Source organism: Peromyscus leucopus, chromosome 14 (assembly GCF_004664715.2).
Source record: "Peromyscus leucopus breed LL Stock chromosome 14, UCI_PerLeu_2.1, whole genome shotgun sequence".
In the NCBI taxonomy this organism is placed as follows: Eukaryota; Metazoa; Chordata; class Mammalia; order Rodentia; family Cricetidae; genus Peromyscus; species Peromyscus leucopus.
This window is the reverse complement of record NC_051075.1, coordinates 25,965,110-25,981,466: the sequence shown is the minus strand read 5'-3', so window position 1 is coordinate 25,981,466 and position 16,357 is coordinate 25,965,110. Positions and strand designations below refer to the sequence as shown.

The 16,357-nt window shown below is 40.0% G+C and overlaps 1 protein-coding gene across 1 annotated transcript in view; it reads left to right on the top strand.

The window, feature by feature from the left end:
- The window catches only part of Slc25a21 (solute carrier family 25 member 21), a 482,333-nt gene that overhangs the window by 270,113 nt on the left and 195,863 nt on the right, over nt 1-16,357 (top strand). The window contains exon 2 of the mRNA XM_028869746.2: nt 5,264-5,312. Within this exon, the coding sequence (XP_028725579.1) occupies nt 5,264-5,312 (49 nt within the window). The remainder of the gene's footprint in view (nt 1-5,263; nt 5,313-16,357) is intronic.

Below are 16,357 nucleotides of genomic sequence, written 5' to 3'. Positions count from 1 at the left end.
GGTGGGATTCACTACCCTGAGATCAATTCACATCATCTTAATCTTTTTCTGTGGTTACTCTCATAGCCTCATAATCCCTAGCTGCCCAGTGAAGGGCAGCTAGCATTCCTCCAGCTCTAGGGAATCTAGATTAAACTGTGAATTCTGATAACAGTTCTACAACCTCCATATCATTTCCAATGTGCATGTTTTCTCTAATTAATGTGTATGCTGTTACTAATTTGAAGTCTATAGTCACCTGTTTTGATTAAAAATTTAAAAAAAAACTGATATTCTGGACCAAATATGTTACATTTGGCAATTTAAGCCACATTTTTTTTCTGTTGTCCAAATCACAAATTGGTAGGTAGTTTCACGAATGAACATTGACTCCTGTGAATTATAATAGTTCCCCCAAATATTTACAGAATGCCTTGTCAAAATACCTTATAAGAGCAACTAGGGAGGAAGAGTTGGTTTTGCCTTAAAAGTTGCAGATGAGGATGAGCACTGCATCCATAGTCAAAAGGAGGACAGTAAACACTGATGCTCAGCTCACATTCTCCTTTTTGTGCAATCCTGGATCCCAGCCTATGGAATAGCAAGGTCCATATTAGAGATAAGTTTTCCCTCCTTAGTTTGACCTTTCAAGAAACACCTCCACAGACACAACCAGACCTACATTTCTATGGAAATTCTAAATCCAATAAAACTGGCATTGAGATTAACCCCCTCACGTACTTAGAAGTGGTAGAACACCATGATGTCTATGCTTCGGTGACAACTGGTGCTTTGCTGAAAAACTGGTGACCAAAGGGTGAAATGGAAGGACATCAGAACCATTTGCTGGCCTGTGAATAAATGTGATTGGTAGCAACAAGATTAGAAGTGCACGTAGTTATATCACTAGCAGCACATAGCCTTGGACTGCTCTCACACCTCTTAAAATCTGTTGGAATGTCTTCAGTGGACATGGAATATGTTAGAGACAGCCTAACAGGCACATATCCGACAAGGTAATTTTTAAAGTCCATTTATTGCCTCCTCTTATTGGCACAGCCATATCTGAATGGAATGGCAGAAGTCATAAAGCCAGCACAGCTGCTTAACAAAGCTCCAGCAGAGCTGAGCCACATGATGGCTGCCATGCCACCCTTTGGTTTTCATCTCCATCTGTTACATACTTGGGGCACTTTTAATATTTGTATAATTTGGGGGTGTTGGATTGATGGAAAATTCTTTATGAATCATTTAAGCCTTCTCCCAGGAATGCTGGTTCTAAGTTTCCCCAGGACAGTCCTGAAAATACTATTCCCCCCACTTTTGGGGAGACATCCTTATCTACTTGAAGGTTGTGACACATAAAGAAGCCAGAGGTCTCTTCATGAGGCTATGAGACTTTCTTGAAACATCTGTCCCTGTAAATATTCAGGAACAAGATAATCAAAACAAAGTAAATTCAAAAAGGTCAACAAGATTCAGTGAGCTAGAGGAGTTGGCCACAGTTCAGACTACAAGCCTCTTCCCACTGTACACTCAGACAATTATGTGACATGTAATTCTGACCTACATATTCTGACAGAGACATATTGATGAGCAAAGTATGGAGTGGAAAAATGATAAAAGTATGAGGTGTCAGAATCTCCCTCTCTCAGAAGTTAACTCATGTAGAGCCACTATAATGTCATATGACCAAGGAACAACAACAGAATGCCAGGATTAGATATATAGACAAATTCTATAAAGATAGAAATGTGAACATTGATTGTATTATGCCAGAATTTGAAGAATAACTGCAGCAGCTTTGGCCTGAGGATTTTCCTGGGCACTCTGACACTAAGAGTTAATAATACATTGATTGAGACATGGCAAAATGCCCAGGGTGGTTGAAGATTTTGTTTTGGTCTAGTGTCCTTGAAGTAACCAAAGCTACCAGCCTGAGAACAGGCTGTCATATGCCTCTAGATTCTCAAAAATTGGGTTATGGGGTTAATGAGTAAGAATGATAACTGTTTATTAATGATGTCAAAATGAGGGAAAATGATTTGAAATGGTAATTCTGTTTTGTCATAGTTTATTAATGATGACTAAAAGATGGGCTATAGGAAGTGAAACACATGTCCAAAAACAGAAATGATATGATCTATGTTTTGGAACATCATGAATGTATCCCCACTTACTAAATGCTGTATAAATAAAGAAACACTCTGGCTGCTGGTCAGTCAGGCTGCAAGATTCTCCCGACCACCATGGCCTGGCTCACTTCCTTCCTCCACCGACTCCTTACACCCTCTGCAGGAACCATCTACTGTCTGGGATGACTCCTCTCATCATATCCTATGGAATGAAGTACAAATGCCTAGAAATGATCCTACATTTCCATAATCTACAATTTTCAGTATCATCTCTCACCACTTTATATCCACCTTCAACACTAAGCTACCATAAGTCTTAAGCAATCTGCCTCCTTCTCTCTCTCTCTCTCTCTCTCTCTCTCTCTCTCTCTCTCTCTCTCTCTCTCTCTCTGTGTGTGTGTGTGTGTGTGTGTGTGTGTGTGTGTACATAGTACCTATCCTCTATTCCTCATGTTATCTTTTCCCTCAAATATCTTTTCCCATGCTTGACCCAAACCCAGGTCATACTGGGGACCTTTCTATGAGGTGTTTCTGTCAACTCAGGGCCACACCTCCTCCTGTGTATCATTATTTGTTCTTAAGTGTCTGTTCTCTTTGCTAGGCTCTATCCTCAATGCTGGACACACAGGGGGCGACCAATGTGAAACTGCTGGATGAATACATGGAATTTGATGAAAACTAGAGATTAGAAAATAGCTTAACTACAAAATTATAAGATATGGTCTACAGGAAAGTAGAACAATTTTGCAAATAAGAAAATGATTTTACATTCATGTAAACTGGTTTTCCAAGTTCTGCTATTAATTCTAATTAGTGGTTGGGGTTGTTGGTTCTTTTAGTAAACTTTTTGAGTAATATACCATATGGTGCAGATTGGTATTTAGCATTTTTTTTCTTTTCCTCTAATGTCAAGAGAGTGAGAGAAGCATTGTGCACTTGCCTTGGTAAGCAATCCAGAGTGTCTTATTTGTAGAGCCTCACTTAATTGATGGCTATAGTAGTGCTTGGAAACAATACTGTCTTATTTTTTTGTTGTTTTTTGGTTTTTGGTTTTGGTTTTTTGAGACAGAGTTTCTCTGTGTAACCTCTCTGGCTGTCCTGGAACTCACTTTATACACCAGGCTGGCCTCTAGCTCACAGAAAATCCACCTGCCTCTGCCTAGTGAATGCTAGGATTAAAGGCATTCACCACTACCACCACAATGATGTCTTAAATGTTGAGTTTCCAGGGTCAGTTTTATATATATTGGATTGTGGCTTTATCCTAATTAACAAACCTTAAATTTGAACTATAAGTTATATGGATGCATATATACACGTGTGAGTTGAATTCAAGAGAACCTAGAGTTTGAGATCTCGAATTTATTCCAGAGCAGTTAATCCTTCCATTTGCAAGTAGGAAATGTATAACCCCATGGATAAATAACTATTCTTTAGAGGAACCAGGGAAAGAATTCTGGTTACCTTACTCTTCCAGATGAATGTGAATTTTCAAGCAAGGATAGCTATGTGGGAACATTACAAGATGCACCAGGACTCTCCTGAGTAATTCAACTTTGTTAATAAAGACAAAGGCTTGTCCCATAGGCCTTGTCACTGCGCCTTGCAGCCCTGCTGCGCCTGATGCCTGTTCTTTCTCTTCTTTGGGAAGCCATGATTGTTAAAAACCTGTGATCATAACCATTAGGAGAAGACATAGCTTCTTACAGATGAAACTGCAGGGAAAAAAAAAAAGCTTTCTCTTGTGAGAAAACTGCTAGATTATAAATTACCAGCATGTGGCAGTAGAAGTAGTGTAAGTAGTTTAGTTTAGCAGTTATAAAATCGACGGTGGTAATTGTAAGAGCTACAGTAACAGTAATCGCAGCAGTTACTTTACCTCTACATAGCGATGGTCATCAGAATATGTTGTCACAGGCATGTACAACTGCTCATGGGCAAGCATCATCCCTCTCTGTATAAGTGGAGGTTGTAAGTACTCAGTTCGTTTTCCCAGAGGCCACACAACAGTATCGTATTTCTTGGTAGCAGTACACTTACTGCATTTGCAAACTAGTTCAGTTTGAGTTTGACCGTACTTTTGCTCCCTGCCTTGTCCCATAGTTATACACAGGAACGTGTCTATGCACAGTTCACATGAATATGAATGCAAGGATTTCCCCTTATTAATAAAGAGGAATTACCCAAGACAATATTGGTGCACCTGTTCAACTTGTAAGGTTCCCCACACACTTATCCTTACTTGAAAATTCGCATTCATCTGTGTCTTATCCGAAACTAAGCCAGACGTCGGCTCTGAGTGCAAGGTCTCTTGGCACCAAAGCCCGAAGAACTGGGTTGGATTCGAACCCACAGAGTAGAAAGAGAAAACTGATTCATTTAAATTGTTCTCTGATCTCCACATACACTCTATGATATTCATGCTTGCAGGTACACACACACACACACACACACACACACACACACACACACACACACGAGAAAAGCTTTACTATTTGTGGCAGCTTAGGAGAGTGATTTAACCTTGTATGTTCAGCTTCAATTACCTTGTCCATAAACTTGTGGCACACAACGTAAAGTCAATAGTTATCCTCTGTTAAGCTAATGATATGTAGGATTCTCACATTTCAACCAAGAGTCATAGCCACCTTAGTTTCGTGATGTTCGAGCCAAGCCTTAGGTTTTGCCATGTCAGTGGAGGAGCTCAGACTCCTCCCCTTTTACCTTCTGCCTACACTTATCTGCAGCTGGGTTGGGATACAGAACTTCTGTTTAATTAGTTGTAACTGTAATCTGATTGTATTTTTTTTCCTTTCCCCATAGCCCACCTTCCTGCCAGAGTAATAAGAAAATACTTGGTCACATCTTTCTCCTACTGAAATAAAATTATTTAGTAACTATCCACTTCCCCTAGCTGTTCTGTTCAAAGTTCTAAATTCCTTTTATTATTATTTATTGAAAAGAGATTCTTCTCCCACATAATTCATCTCAACCACAGTTTCCCCTCCCTCCAGTCCTCTCAGCTCCCCGCCACTTCCCCTCTCCCCCAAACCTACTCCCCCTCCATCTAAATTCTTTATTTTTATCTTAAATTTTGGAAATCAATATGTATCTGTGTATTCATTGGCATTTTCTTTATCATCTTTCAGGTCTTACAGAAATTTGCCTGATGCACCCTCTGGACGTGGTGAAAACCAGGTAAGGTTCTGCATGAACAAGTTTTATTGACTTTGGCTGATGTCCAAGTTAAGATCTGTCAGAACACTAAATGCTAGAACTTGTCCCAGGCCGGTAGCTTCTCCGTATAATGGCATCTAAATGTGCTTTTCAAAGAAAGTACCATTTGACATATAAAACGTGAACAGTGAGAAGCATCTTTGGAGAAAGGTCGTCTGAAGGTATGCAGTGTTTACCGCTGTCACCCGGCAAGTGGAAGGTATGATTTGTGGTGTACTGGTACATGAGGTAAATTTACCAAATTGGTGTAAAAACTAAACATTATCTAGTGGATTATGACAGCAGCCTTTCATTTGGCACGGCACATAACAGATTGCTGTCTAATAGTCAGAATTTTTATTTCAGGTGAGCTTTTTAAATGACGGTCAAAGAATTTATCCCTAAAACTCTTTGCCAATGCAAATGCTGTATTTCCATGAAAAGGCTTCTGCTTATAAGGAAAGAAAAAACCTAGAACAACGTGTTAAATCTATCTACCAAGAATGAAAACAAAGTAAAAAAGCAGAACCAAAAATAACAAGGCTATGAGGTTTAATATAATCACTGTAGAGCATTTTTGGGAGGTGGGTTTTTTTCTTTAAAATGTTTTCTTTTTCCTTTTTGAGCTTATAATCATTTCCCCTTCACTTTTCCCCCTCAAAACTTCGCCATGCACTCCTCCACCATGGTCACTTCCAAATTCATGGACTCTTTTTCTTTCATTTTTTGTCGTTGTTTTGTTTTGTTATTGTTGTTGTGTATGTGTGTGTGTGTTTCTAAATGCATAAATACAACTTTCTCAGACTGTATGATGTTACTTGCGTGTGTGTTTTCAGATATGACCATTTGGTATTGGATACCAACTGGTAAGCTCTTCTTCCCTGGGGAAAATTAGAGAACATTTTTAAAAGTTAAAACTATGGCGAAATTATTGAACTTTATCTTTTTGAAACTAGATGTTTTTAGTGTATAGTGAATGTTTCCATATATTTGCATTATGTAAAACCTAAGAACACCAGCTTATGTTGGAGCCTACTAGCAAGTGTTGCAACACTGATTTTGTATTTGCACAAATCATTGCTTCCTTGGTTGGGAATTACTTGATGAGTCAGACTGCTCATTTTATGGACATTTTATTTGATTTACCCAAAGGGGCCTCTGAATTCTAATTTTCTTAACATTTAGTTTGTGTGTGTCTGAGTGTGTGTGTGTGTGTGTGTGTGTGTGTGTGTGTGTGTGTATTATGTGAGTGCCAAGACTCACTTGTGGAATTCAGTGGACAATTTATGGGATTGGGTTTTCTCTTTCCACTGTGTGAGTTCTAAGAATCAACGTTAGATCATCAACCTTAGTGGCAGGTAACCTTCCCCCCTCGAGCCATTGAGCCAGCCCCTGCAGAATCACAGAGTGGGGATTGAAAGCAAAGGAGAATGACTTTCACATATAAATAATATCACATCTATAGCTGTTGAGACAATAGGATTTGACTTGTGACTGAACCTCAAAACTGTCATCATCAAATACCACAGCTTAACCAAAAGACATTTTTTTTCTCATGGTTTTGGAAGCTAGAACGTTCAAGATCAAGGTTGGGATTCACTCAGTTCTTACTGCCGTCTTCTTCCTGACTCACAGGCATGGTACTTCTACTCAGAGAAGCTAGGTGGTCTCTCACTTCTCTCGTAAAATCACTAATTCTATCAAGATGGAGCCAACATTTATGACTTCATGCGACCCCGTCACCTCCCTTGTCTACTTTCAAACACTATCACATTGGTGGTTAGAGTGCCAACATTTGAAATATGGCAGAACACAAATATTCAACAACTCCAAGTCATTAAAATGAAACAAAAGAAGAAAATCACCGTTGTTACTCAAATGATCGACACTGACCTCTAGAACATCTCCTCAAAGGGTTTCAGGAACAGAAGGCAAAACCTACTGACTTTTTCTCCTTAGATTGTTCTAACATTCTATGGAAAGCCATAATATTACTGCTAGTCTTACTGAGTAATGCATTTTCTTTTTTATAAAGCATGATTTTTTTATGTTTGAATAAGCTTAAAAAATAAGAACAATTTAAATAAAATACTAAAATTACGATCACTCAGGCGTCCCCACAGTCCTCGTTCATCTACTCAACAGGTGCATATTTAGTATCTAGCTTGCAGGTTCCAGGCTAGCCATGCTCTCCTGAATCTCCCGATCTGAGGCCCTGTGGAGAATCTCATTAACATCAACTTCAAAGGCCATTTCCTTCCCTTGGGATGAATTTGAATTGTGCATTGCTCGAAATACATTTACCAAGTAACTATAACCTTATATATTCTTTGCTAAATATCAGCACTTCCATGAACATAACGTTCATTAATTGGAATTGGTTGTGTGCTACTGTGGACTATTATCTTAACTATGTAAAGAGGTGTTACATTTGTTTATGTTACAGAATATCATTTTAACTATGTAAAGGTGTGTTACATTTGTTTATGCTGCATTTGTTTAATTATGTAAAGATGTGTTGCTGTTGGACCTTGCCTACCTAAGGCATCTGATTGGTCTAATAAAAAGATGAATGGTTAATAGCTGGGCAATAGAGGGATAGGCAGGGCTGGGGGGGGCAGAGAGAAGTGGTAGGAGGAATCTAGGCTTGAGGAAGAGAAGAAAGATGAGGGAGAAAGACAGGGAGATGTCTGGGGCCAGCCAGGCAGCTGCCAGACAGACAGACATGGAAGAAGCAGGAAAAGTAGGACATACAGAATGAAAGAAAGGTAAAAAGTCCCGAGGCAAAACATAGATGAAGAGAAACAGGTCAAATTAAGTTCTAAGAGCTAGTGGGACAATTATAAGATAAAGCCGAGCATTCATAATTAATAATGGGTTTCCATGTCATGATTTGGGAGCTGGTTGGTGGCCCAAAAGAAAGCCTGATACAGGTGCCCTTGCCTACCTTGAAGAGAGAGGATATATCACCCTTGCAGGTGTCCTGAAGGAGAGAATTGGACAGTAGATTGGCAGCTGACCTGTACAACAATAGAAAATGTACTGAATAAACACCCTATTCACAGTCTAGGACCTATATATGTAGAACTCCTTTTGCAATAGGAATGAACTATGTGCGATTTGTAGAACTTAACACTAAGCCACTAACAAGATAGTCACTGGAGAGGAACAGATGAGAATGCTGGGTGGTGCTTCACTGTTATAGTCTGGGGGAGACGACTTCCTTTCTTAAAGGTTAAGAGGTGACTTTGTTTTTCAATAAAAGTTTTTTGAGAATTACAAATTAGAAAGGAAAATTGGAGTTCTGCGTAGAAGCCTAGTGAATGCATGCCACCTGGGCATGAAGGTTCTCAAAGCTATCTTTTTGGAAACATTTACTGACATTTTCAGTTCGAATGCTTTCTTAAGATGACTGTATTTTTCTTTCTGATAGAAGTACAGAGATCCACCTATGAGGTTTTCTTGCTACAAAATCAGTGACTGAACCCAAGTAAACTTCTGCTTTCAATATAACCTACCAGTGTATAGGAAATAAAGGATTTGGGGGATTACATTATATCTTGGTTTTGAATTATGTGTTATTCCCTTAGGATAAACTTAGATATACCAATTTCTTGGCTAATAAGAATGGCACCTTCCAAATGTGTAATTTCTGTTCAGTCTGGTGGCACTTGTTGGGATCGTCTACCAATTCAAAAACTTTCAAAGTATTTATTTTAACTTGATTTTCACCTACAATGTGGCTGCATTTTCCCTATAATGACTATATACAAAGACTGATATCAATGAAAATCAGAATCCAGCTACTAAAATAATGAATTAATCATATATAGAATAACTATTTGTATTAAGAATTAAAGGCCAGCACCTAGGATATGTTCATAACCAGATGTGCAAATGAATTATGAATTTATCTACAAGATGAAGTCAATCTACCAGAACCAACTGGGACAATATAATGGTTATGCTTCATTCTTTGCAGCAAATACTCCAAGGCAATAGGAAATCTAGAACAAAACATTTTGAAATAGGTATAAATTTATACCAAGTAAAACACAATGGATCATTTACAGAGAGGAAAAAGTCTTTTTGAAGAAAGAATTGGAAAGTAAGTTTTTATAATCCTTTCTTCTTCATTCAGGAAAGGAAAGGATTAGACACAGATAAAGGTCAGAAATAAAAGACTAGACTTAATGAAGCAAATCTTTTTACATGGAATAATGTGGAAAGCAAGCTATATCCACAATTCAAGATTAATTCAGTGTACCACTCTTCGAGCCATGATACCAAAGGAAAGCAGAGAAAAGCCTGAAAACGACAGTGTAGACGTATACACTTGTGCCCAATGTCCATAACAAGTTAGAGTTCACTGCCCTTAGAGGGCACACCATTACAAAGCAGCCTGCTGAAACAGCCAGTGCTTGGTGGGTTCATGTCTTATTTCTTAAGTGAATCTCGTTTACCTCTTGATTCATCAAAACAGTAGGTGTGCACTGTATAAAATTCAAATCATACTCTAAGTCTTATGTCTGTCAAGATCGGTTAGGTTGTAACAAGCCTGGATCTCAGGAGATTACAGCAAAGAATCTTTTCCTCCTCATACCCACCTTATGCCCAATATGAGTAGATACATACAACAGCCCATTTGTGCTGCTGTAATTAAATTCTATAAACGGGGGCCTTGTAATCAAAAGAAATCTTTCAGTTATGGGAACTGGCTTCTACAGATTTCGTTTTCCCCACAGGTTCTGTATCTGGTATCTGGTGAAGGCCTATTTCCTCATTCATAGACAGTACCTTATCATTGGGTGCTCACGTGGTGAAAGAAGCAAGATACCACCTTGGAATCAAAGCTATAAGGACATTAACCCCATTCATAAAGGACACACTAACGGTACACAGAGCTCACTGAAGTCATTCAGGCTGACAGAAACTCTGCCTCAGTCTGTTTTCCCCTCCATGTGGCAGGAAGTATAGAGCTCAATAGTCTCAGGCTGTTTCAGCTGAGACTTATGGTTCAGAACTACTCATTTTACCGTGCCTACCCAACCAGAAGTAGAAGTATGGTCCTCCCCTTTGACAGGGAGGATCTAGGGATCAATATGCTGCAGGCATTCATGTCCATTCCCAGGCTCATACGAAGACACATCATCCACTTACACATACCAGTTCACTTTCCAGATGTGAAAACACCTTTGACTTTTAGCTTCTTTTAAAATCCACTGCCACATTTCTAAACATTATGCCTCTCCTGATTGCATTGGCTTCAATAGTGCTTCCATCTGTGTCTCTCATGGAATTTCAAAAAGTGACCTTTGGAAACAGGGTCTCTGCAGATATAATTAGCCATGGTGAAGTTATGCCAAATGGGGAGGGAGAGGCAAATTCCATATGATTTTTATCCTTACATGAAGAAGAGACTCAGATAGACAGATGACAGATGGAGTAGGGGGGACCATCACTTCCAATGAAAGTGGTGATTGGAATTGTGCAGCTGCACACCAATACATATCAAGGTTTGCCAGCAACTTACAGAGACTTGGAGAGAGGAATAGAAAAGACTTAGGAAAAATTTCAACGTGCTGTCCTAATTTATCAGTTTTAAATATTATTCACAAAACTCACACCCTTAGCCCTCCTTGATGAAAGTCTACCTCATTACCATCACTGATCATCTGTTTGGCAATGCAATTGTTGTTTACTGCTGAACCAAGAAATACTTGATGGCTTCTTTTCCTCCAGTTCAGTCCTTTCTCTTTCATTCATCAGTACTCTATATGTTGTTGCTAATTAATATGTCTTCCAAGGTGCTTCGGTACATTTCTTTATTGTTTTCTACAAATGCCATGGTTGTGTTTGTTTAACGTGGGCTTATTGATAATTATCTGGCGTTTTTCTTAGGCAGTACTTCTAATTCATGTTTTACCCAAGGTTGTGTATGGCAAACAAGGAAGAAGGTCACCCCATTACCGTATTTTTAGTATAGGACCACTTTGCTGCTCCACATCTGGATCTGTTCAGTCTTCAGGCAGTAAGGTGAGCAAGTGTTCAGTGAGGTGAGCAAGGAGACATATATGCACTTCCAAGAAATCCTCCACTTTCTCCGGCCACATTTCATACCATCCATGGTTTCTGATTTTCCAAAGGGCTCCCAAGGCCCTTTGCTGGTGTCTCCCGCCTCAGGTACTTTGCATGTGGCCCTCCCTGCTCTACTAATACTGCCCTCCATCCATTTCCTCTGTTCATTTGTGTTGTACAAAAAGTGTATGGATAGCCGGGCAGTGGTGGCACACGCCTTCAATCCCAGCACTCGGGAGGCAGAGCCAGGTGAATCTCTGTGAGTGCGAGGCCAGCCTGGGCTACAGAGTGAGTTCCGGGGCAGGCTCCAAAGCTATGCAGGGAAAAATGCATTGATGTTGCACAGCTACAGCTATTTCTGGTTCTATCTTATTTGTCCTTACGGGTTTGCACTCATTTATAATTCTTCTACTAACTGTATTAGTCAGAGCCCAACCAGGAGTATACACCCACTCTGAGTATTCAAAACAAAGGAAATTTAATGCAAGGAATTAGTTGCTCAGATTCTAGACCTGTGTAGGATCCAACAGAAGTCTGTGAGGCAACCCAGAGATTAGCAGGACAGCCACAACCCAGATTGGCTAAACAAAGGGAGGAGGCGGGACAATCATCCTGGCAATCGTGGTGGAAATGTGGCTGGCCTGTCTAGAGCAGATGGAGCCTCAGAAGAGAACCAGCCACCAACAGATCCTGTACCCGAGGAAAACAGGAGTGTGGCCCGAGGCTGTGGGTTGGGGGGATGGACCCTTTGGTTTCTTTCTTCTTAATACCTTTAGTTCCCTACACTGCATCTTCTTGACTCATGGTATCCTGGGAGGCACAGAAGCTTTGCAGGGATCAGCCCTTTCATATTTGAACAGGAATGAGGAAAAAAGAAGAAACAGATCTAAACAAATAGAACCAGAATGTGCATGCTGCCACTTTAGTAAGCTGTCTTTTCTTTACAATTTTTCTTCAGACAATGTATTTTGATCATATATTATTTACATTTCAACTCCACCAAGATCCTTCCCACCCCCTCCCCATCCAACTTCACATTCTCTCTCTCTCTCTTTCTCTCTCTCTCTCAAAATGAAAATCAACATAAAAAAACAAAAATACCAAAAGAAAACAAAAACTACGCACAAAAAACATAAAGTCTGTTTTGTGTTGGCCAATGACTACTCCTGACCATGGTGTCTTCCCTAGAGTGTGGTTGATATACCCAGTGGCACTCTATTGAAAAAAAAGGGGCTAGAGAGATGGCTTAGTGGTTAAGGTTACTGGCTGCTCTTCCAGAGGACTCAGGTTCAATTCCCAGCACCCACATGGCAGCTCACAACTGCCTGTAACTCCAGTCCCAAGGGACCTGACACCCACGGCACAACACCAATGCACATAAAGTAAAATTTTTTTAAAAAGACCGAAGATGTGAAAAAAAAATTGATTTTCCCTTTTTGAGAAGGTATCAACTGTAAATACGTTCTTGATTAGAGATGGGACTGTGTCTACCTCTCCTTCTCCTTCATGGGACTCTATATGTTTCGAACCTGTGCGGATTAAGTGGTAAGGCCCTATTTTTGAAGACACAGCTTACTTCTGCCTTTAAACATGGGGAACTCAAGCTGGTGTGCAACTAAAAGCTTCACCCCTGCTGGCCAATATTCCTGGTGCTGGAAGTTACTTTGCATGCCTCCAAAGGAAAAAATTAATCACCAATGTCACCCAGCTACAAATCCTGTGACCTACATCTGCAACCTGCATTTATAAGATGTCCTGCTGCAATCAGGGCACACATGTTATGGGTGTAACCAATTGCTCTTTGTTTGGACTTAAGGCACCCTTTGAGATGGAGCCCATACCTTACACTGCTAAAGTGACTAAGAACCTGAGACTAGATAGGTCATAGTCTCTCAGGGAAAATCTGTTACTATTATTCTTGATAAAGGAACAAAGCAATAAAATGACTCTTAATGACATATTGCTATACCCACAGATCAGTGCCTTGCTCAACCCACGTCAGAGAAGCTTATTCTTGCAGTAGTTGTAATTAACACAGAAAAGACCGATATACATATGAACACAGAGACTGTGACAGCATGCACAAGGTCTGCACAGGTTCATTTTAGTAAGCTTTGAAGAAATCTAAAGACAAGCATTCATTTCCAATCCAGCATGTGGAACTGAAATTCATGTTGCATCTAAAAAGATAATCTTTAATAATTCTTTCATGGGGAGATAGTCAGGCATTGTGGTGCTTCCTTTATGTAGACAACAGCTTATTCCACTCAAGGTAAGCACAGCCCCAGGTACAGATTTTTGTGATGAGAGGCTCCCCAAGTGACCACTGGCTTGAGCCAAGTGTTCAATCTGAAATTTATCAGAGAACGTTTACTAAGATAGTGACCACATTAGTCATATAGAGTCAAGGCTTCTTTTGAGATTTTTCTCTAGAGATGGGTTTTTACAGTGACTTATGATTTTGTTTATACTCAAATAAAACTCTATACAATTGTGTTTAAATTCTTCCGCTAAGACCCTGACTACAAATAGTAGAAAAAAGCCTATTCACTTGTAAGACTAGAAAGATCAAGGGTTAAAATAGAAGACTCTAATAGTTCTCATTCTTTTCCTTCTTTCTCTTCAAATTCCCCCTTTCTGAACAGGCTTCATTTAGGGACGCTGCTTTCATTTAGCATTAGGGGCTCTCGCTTCAGCTTCCAGCTCTGACTCCTTCTGCTCCAGAACAAGGCTGCCTGACTCCTTCACCCATTACTGGTTTGGTTTCATTGAGTTAATTCACTTCCCCAAGCCTCAGTTTCCTCTTCTCTAAGTGGAAACAGGAGTGGTATCCACATTATCGTGGAGATAAATGAGCACATACACACAGGCATCGGCACACAGAGTAGCACACACACACACACACACACACACACACACACACACACACACACGAACAGACACAAATAGAGTGTTTAATTCTAGGTTAGCAAAGAAATGGAAAAGAGAAAGACAAATGGAGTTTTTGAGGTAGCCAGGGAAACATAAGGCAATATACAAAGTATAGGAGAAGGGAAATGTTTAATATGGAGTCAAATGGTTTCAAGTTCCAAGCCGGAAAATGAGTGTTATATGAGCACTGCATTTAAATCCTTCCACGGAAGGTGTTTGCAAGCAGAGAATCCTCCTGGGTCTGAAGGCAGGAGAGCATTGGTTAAGTGCATATGTTCCTACTGATGTCATTCCACACATCATCGTAGGGCTGCGTGCTGACATTATTACGTATCCCCAATGACTCTCACCATACCTGACCTCCAGGAGGTGTCCAGTGAATGCTGTTGAATGAAAGAATAAAATAGTGTTCATTAATAATCAGAAATAACACCACCAACTATGTGTCCAATCTGGAATATTTAGAAAGTTAGTAATAGGCAGATGTATTGTCTTTGTTGAAAAATGTGAGATTTCATGGAAGAGGAAGGAAGTGAAATTATATTGAAATAAAAGAGGCATCAGCATGGTGGCTAGGAACATTTCAAGCCTGTGGTAGAGTTGCAGACCTTAAAATGAGGTGAGGAGGTTTCCTTTGGGTGTGCTCAGATGAGAAGTAGGTGGACTAATTCAAGAGAGAGACCAGAGGTGCCCGAGAAACAAGCTCTGCAGTGGCAGGCAGAATGCTGCACTTCACCTGGAGCAGCACCAGACGATGCAAATGAATTGCAGGACTCATGCGTGACTTTGAAATCTGAGAGCCACTCTTGAAGAAAACAAAAAAGCAGATAAAAATTAATGTTAATAATCAATCTTATCAAACCCGAGTTTGAACCATTGCCTTAATACAAACAATTACTAATCAATAACAACATGACTAATGAAACATTTTCCTCTCCTTTTCTACTCTAGGTCATTAAATCTGGTACCCATTTCTCACTTAGATTCACATCTCAATATCAGTTAGTTAGCTACATTTCAATAGCCAGCATTGGCTATTCTACAGCATGTTGTGGAATTAGGTGCAATCATGGGAATAGGAAGCCCTTTGTGGGTAAGAAGGACAACTGTCCAATGATTCCTTCATGAGAACATACTCTCTTAGAACAGGTTGACAATGACAGATAAGTGAAGTCCAAGGTGGCATGGAGGTGAGGAGAATACTGCAGATGTATTCATAGGTTTGTATCTTACTTTGCTTCCTATTGCTGTGATAGACACCATGAACAAAAGCGACCTGGAGAGGAATGGGTTTATTTGGCTTACAAGTTAAAGCCCATTATCTGGAAAGCCAGGGTAGGAACTCGAGGCAAGATCTTGGAGGCAAGAACTGAGACAGACAATGGAGGAAGGCTACTTACTGGCTCACTTCTTCTGGCGTGCTCATCTACCTCTCTTATACATCCTAGACCCACCTGCCGAGGGATAGCACTCCTTGCAAAGGGCTGGGTCCTCCTACATCATTAGCAATCAAGAAAATGCCCCTACAAACATGTCAATCTGACAGAGAGGGTCTCTCAGTCAACGGTCCTTCTTCCTGGATGACTCTAGTTTGTGTCAAGTATACAAAAACCTAACCAGAACAATTTGTACCTAAAAAAAAAAAGTTTTTAGGCATCACAGTGTAAGTAGGTTGTGGCTTCCATCTCTTTGATATGTTCTTATTTCTATGGAGGGAAATAAATGATTTGGCCTCAAGAAGAAAGAGTTGCTTGAGAAGCCCCTCCTCCTCTTCCTCCTCCTCCTTCTTCATTCTAAACCATTCTTCATCATTCCTACTACATTTCATTTTTGAACTGGGGGTAAATAAAATGTCAACTAAGTAAATGCCCCCGACTTTAGTGCAGACTGGTCATTTCAAGGATATGACTGTCTAAGAACTAGATGTGTTCTGAAGGGGACTGGGGAAGGAGAGGAGGGAAGAGGCAATCTCACATCTTGTAGATGCATACTTAGAGATAGTTGGAGAATAGGCAGGC